The sequence below is a fragment of the Corticium candelabrum genome, chromosome 10, assembly GCF_963422355.1.
Source record: "Corticium candelabrum chromosome 10, ooCorCand1.1, whole genome shotgun sequence".
Classification (NCBI taxonomy): domain Eukaryota; kingdom Metazoa; phylum Porifera; class Homoscleromorpha; order Homosclerophorida; family Plakinidae; genus Corticium; species Corticium candelabrum.
In genome coordinates this window covers 2,491,645-2,497,153 of record NC_085094.1, presented here as the reverse complement: position 1 = coordinate 2,497,153, position 5,509 = coordinate 2,491,645, and the positions used below count along the sequence as shown (strand labels likewise).

Genomic DNA, 5,509 nt, shown 5'->3' with positions numbered 1-5,509 from the left:
AGCACGTCGTAATAACAAAACATCACTTCACTATTTATTTATCGCGTCCATTTCCGTCGTCTTGTTGCATTGCCGTTCCTGGTAGCCGAAACACAAGATTTGCTAGGAATGGTGGGCATCACAGTAGTCTCGTCAACGGGATTTGAAGCCAAATTCAAATCAGGCGCCGCACGAGAGATGTTTCGACCAGTCGTCCTACGCCCAGAACTATTCCTGGTCTTCCGAACAGATTCATGCAGTGATTCCAGATGCCGAATTTTCGAGCCCTTTCCTGTTTTCCCGACAAGGAACGAGCTCCTCAGCTAGCTCTGAGACGAGCGATACAACTATACGTCAATCTTCCATCAATATCCGGAACATTTTAATTATTATTATTATTATTATTATTATTATTATGAAATTTTCTTTTACATCATGCATACAATGAAGTTCAATTGCTTCTAATATTCTCTTTTTGTAATAACATATATATTTATATCTCGCAGCGAGTATCAAACTTAAGCTACAATTACAACTAAAAATATGTCATTTATTAATTAATGGTAACGTTACTTGCCACAATAGTCCAATAATATAACAATAATCAGAATAAAAAGTAAAAAAGAAACACATACTAAGGCAACACGTGTACAAAAGATAGTCGAGAATGACCAGTAAAAATTCACAAACGGATCTTCAGCGTCGGGCATCAGCGTAGCTGCATATTTGTACAGTTTAGAAGCAGAGTACGCCCAATAAATGCTAACAGAAGGTTGAGAGATTTGCAAGTCTTTTGTGGTGCTACTTGAAACAGTCTCAGATTGTGGTTTTGTTCCATTAATTTTGTACAGAATGCGATACGCTTTGTAGTAATAATCTGCTGCAGAAAAGAGGCGGAACTGTATAGCACGCCAATGGCCAATATTCATCAAGACATTGAATAGTTTTCGATTGTCTTCAAGTACCTCTCCGTATACTCTAGCCGCTTCCATCAAATTTAGCTCAACTTCTTCAGCGTCAACCACCTCGAGTTTGGCCATAGCCATTCCAAGTCTCTCGTGACAAAGAGCAGTATGCCAATGGTCGTTTCCTAACAGCGTTTTTGAAATTGACAAACTTTTGTTGAAATAGTTCACAGCTTCCTCAAAATGATCAGACAAAGAATACGCTTTTCCTAGTAAATAATAAACCCTTAAAATTTGTTCGTCGTTTTCATTGACTAAATCCTTTAGGATTTCGTAACCACGCAGCAGAGATTCAATTGCAACGTAGTAATTTGACAACCGAATACCCAGTGATCCTATGTCAATGAACACAGTATGCAATTGCGAAGAAGAAACGGCTTCGTCATTAGCAATTGCAAACATCTTGCGCAACAAGGGATTCTTGTCGAGTTCACCTTTTCCCTCGAACACGTCAAATGCAGATTCCAAATGCAACACTTTGTCTTGCACGTCTGTGTCACCAAAGTCGGCTCCTGCCTTCATAAAACATTTCAAAGCTGCATTGTTAACTCTGTGATTGTAAAACTGATGTCCAAGCCACATGAAACTGTGGTTATGACCAACTGGTAGCATCAGAATTTGAGCGTGTGTATGATAGCAATCAAATACGCTATCTGGAATATCAAACAACAATTCGTAAGGTTTAATGCAAATGCGTTCAACCATTCGAAATCTTAAGTCATCGCTGCACTGCGCGACCAAATGTAAATGACTCTCCTCTTCCAAATGCAGAGTAATGTTAATGTGATTTCTGTTTGCTTCCTTCATTGCCGCTTTTATGAGTAAATAGACAACGTTGCAGTAGTTTTCTTTGCTTTTGCCATATTCTAGCCGAGCAGCATATTCACGAGCAGCACGATACCAACGAAAAAGTTGATCAGCAGGCAAGCGAATAAAGAAGAGATTTGCTGCTTGTTCTGACAGCATCACGACACTTAGACGCACAAGATCGTTGCCAGTAACAGCAATAGTTATGTTCATATAATGCGTAACGACGTTTTGAAAATTATGCTGGTCACGATCGTAAATTCGTAGCACATCTCTTGGATTTTCGTCGTATTTTGCTGCTAGATGAAGAAGTCGGTAGAAAAAATGATAAACTAGTCGATCTCTAATGGTTTGACTGCCAATGGGCATCCGAAGTTCCTCTTTTACAAAAGCATTGATCAATTTATGCATGTGATATCTCTTAATGTTATGATCAAATTCCAACAAACATCGTTTTGTAATTGGCTTCAGGCACAGCTTCCGAGCTGAATGCGTTTCTATGTTCAGAGCTGCTGCAGCAGCACTTTCATCAAACGATCCGGGCATATGAGCCAAAATGGCTATGCATTGAACTAGTGCGCTAGAAAGGCGACGAAATGAGGAAGCAATGACCACTTTAATTTGAGCCTCTGGTTGAAACTCTTGCGGACTAAGGGTTTTTATTGGACTCATAGACAGTTCTTTTACTAATTGTTCTTCAAGATCTCCTTCATTCAACAAACCTCCAACTATTTTTATGGCCAAAGCTGCTCTACCAGTCAGATTAGCAAGTGAGAAAGCAGCAGATGATTTTGTATGTGGTGACATATCTAAAAGAAGTTGTGTAGCATACTTTGTAGAAAGTGACTGAACTAGAAATGAAACAGTTTTCACGTCCAACATAGTGTAGTTATATCGCGCCGTTGTCAACAGTCTCAAGCTGTGACTCATCAACAATATTTCAGTCAGGATTTTGAAAAAAGCATTTCTGACTGCTTCACCTTGCATCAAGTCATCACAATTGTCTAAAATGAGTACTGTTCTACGATGAACGCTTTTCGCCCAATGCACATAATTTTTATCATTGATTACACCCAATTTCCATGTAACAGTATCTAATATGGTAGCAGTTGCATCCTGTGACGAATTTACACCATTGAGATCGGCATAGTGAACATGTATACCACGTTTCAGTAACTCATTTCCAACAGCAATTGCAAGAGTTGATTTTCCAAATCCTGGAGCTCCAACAATATTGACTATGTTAGGATTTTCATCAGTTCCTGTTCTTCCCCTAAATGACAACAACTGGCTAATGTTTTCAACTTCAGCATCTCTCCCAATAAGGTAAGGAGTATTGGAGGGCAACGAAAAAGACGTGAGAGGAGCATTATACTTCTTCCAGACTTCAAATCCTACTGCAAAAATAACACTGACCGCAATACTAACAACGCCAATGTGTCTCAGCCTTGTTGAAGCAGCATCTAGAAACCAAAACAGTATCATAAGAACTGGCCCATTTAACATAGAGGTCAACAGTTAGCACTTAAAGTTATACAAATCAAATTTGTTTATCCTCAAATTTTCCATCAGTTTGAACTTGACCAAACTAAGAAATTGATATATGAATGCGCAATTTGTGACATCCAACGAGCACGTGTATCTGTCACTCAACAGACCAGGACTGCACGTTGGGAGTAAATCACTTGCATTGACGAATGATTTTTTGAACTGGCGACTAAAGGATTTACTTTCTTCGCCTCGAGCGAGTGAATGTTGCGAGATGGTTTGCATATGGACCAGCGTTGCGTAGGTAATTGATCAGCGGATTCAAGTTTTCAAAAATAGTAAATTGACACAACCCAATTTCAGACAAATAGGTACGACTCAAGTCAAGACAGAAAGACATGGTACGAGTACGACGTTTGCACCACAAGCATGATCAGTGTGACAGAAGAATAGATGCCAGGTTACACGAGGAAAAAGACAAACGACAGCGTAAAAAATCCATTGATAAACAAAAAGTGATTGTCTAGACTGTAAAGGACGTTTTAGAAGACAAGGAGATGTCAAAAGACAGAAATGCGACAGTGTGAGGTCTTTATGCACTTCTGCTAAATCTCATCACTCTATTGATGAAACAGCATCGTTAGTGGTGACAGCTGTGTTTCAAGTTTCAGGTTTCAGGTGTGTGTGTGTGTGTGTGTGTGTGTGTGTGTGTGTGTGTGTGTGTATGTGTGTGTGTCTGTGTGTTGTTGTTGTTGGAAGCTGGGTTGTACTTCCAGTAGCAGCGCCATCTGCTACCCAGCGCATCCAACGGTTGCGAATAGTGGAGAAGCCCTTAGATAACGGTTAGCTGCGAAATAAGCTTATTTGACCTGACGAATAAGCAGTCGCGGACAGTCTGGCGGCAGTGTACCATCAGAGTGTGATGGAACAATAGATGGCACTATTTCACGTGTACCGATAAAATATTACACATGTGCTCTATGACAATATTGGACATGGCGAGTTTGTTAGCGATTATATAGGCTACTGCCAAAGTCAGAATTGGTCAGAGAAGCATTTTAGCGCAATATTCGTGTAAGCCGCTGTGGTCACTTTGGCTTTAAAATGCAGTTCCTTGTTTCAAGATTCTGGACAGCTTACTGAGTCCATGCCTGTCGCTTGGCATGTTGTATGTTGTACACCTGTCAACATTTAGTTAGTTTTAGAAAGAGAGAGTGGGGTCGGTTGTGTACACGTCCTTCTCACTTTAATCAATCCAATGTGCAGGTTTTCATGACATGTCTTTGTCCTTACTTCTGTATATTTGTGTCTTCTATTCAAGTCCAACGGCGTTCGGATAGAGATGACGGAAGGAGAGTTGTAAAATGACACTTTAAGCCCTTAGTCTCGAACCTGTACGTTGGCGGCTTAGGTGTGATGGTCGTTCGATGCTGACTACAAGGAACAACAGTATCGTTCGTATCCTGCTTAAGTGTGGACAGCACTGCTCTCTCTATAAGAAAAAGGGGTGATAAAGGAACCCTAAACAAAGCTTGCTGCTCTTATACTCTGTTGGCTTACCGCTGTCAAATGGGCATTCAATATGATGTCGAAAACAATGTAATAAACTCAAGTCGAAACTTATCCTTGCAACATGAAATGTTTGAACCTTACAAGGCAACAGAAATAATGTAAGTTATGAACATCGTACTGCTATTATTATTAGAGAGCCTATGCCGTATCGATATTGCTGCACTCAGTGAGACACATTTGGCTGGTGAATGAAAATTGGAAGACGGATGCTGGTTACACTTTCCTCCAGTCTGGTGTGCCAGAAGGCGAGAAACACTAAGCTGGTGTGGATTTTGCTATTAAAACAGTACTCTACGCCAGTTTGAAGTTTCTTCCAAAAGAAATATATTCTCGTTTAATGTCATTACGTGTAAGTCTTTCACATGATCGATATGCTACACTTGTTAGTGACTATGCACCGACTCTCGTGGCTTCAGATGAAGCTAAAGAACGATTCTATGAAGACTTGAACAGAGTACCCGATTCGGTTCCAAGAAACACAATTATTTCTGTTTGGGGACTTTAACGCTCATGTTGGTTGTGACTTGGAGCAAAGTGATTGACCATCATGGTATCACTATGAGAAAAGAAGCTTCAAATGGAACTCTGCTTCTTCCACCTGTGCCCAGAATGCCCTTGTAGTAACAAATAATGTCTTTCAACAACTTAATAAATACAAAACAACGTGAATGCATTCAGGATTATGTCGTTGTAAGGCA

At 40.1% G+C, this 5,509-nt stretch overlaps 1 protein-coding gene across 1 annotated transcript; it reads right to left on the bottom strand.

Annotated features, from left to right (window-relative positions):
* Positions 1-548: 548 nt before the first annotated feature.
* LOC134185178 (uncharacterized) lies at positions 549-3,257 on the bottom strand. The gene has a single exon (XM_062652959.1). The coding sequence runs from the start codon at positions 3,255-3,257 to the stop codon at positions 549-551; it is 2,709 nt and encodes a 902-aa protein (XP_062508943.1).
* Between the last annotated feature and the right edge of the window lie 2,252 nt (positions 3,258-5,509).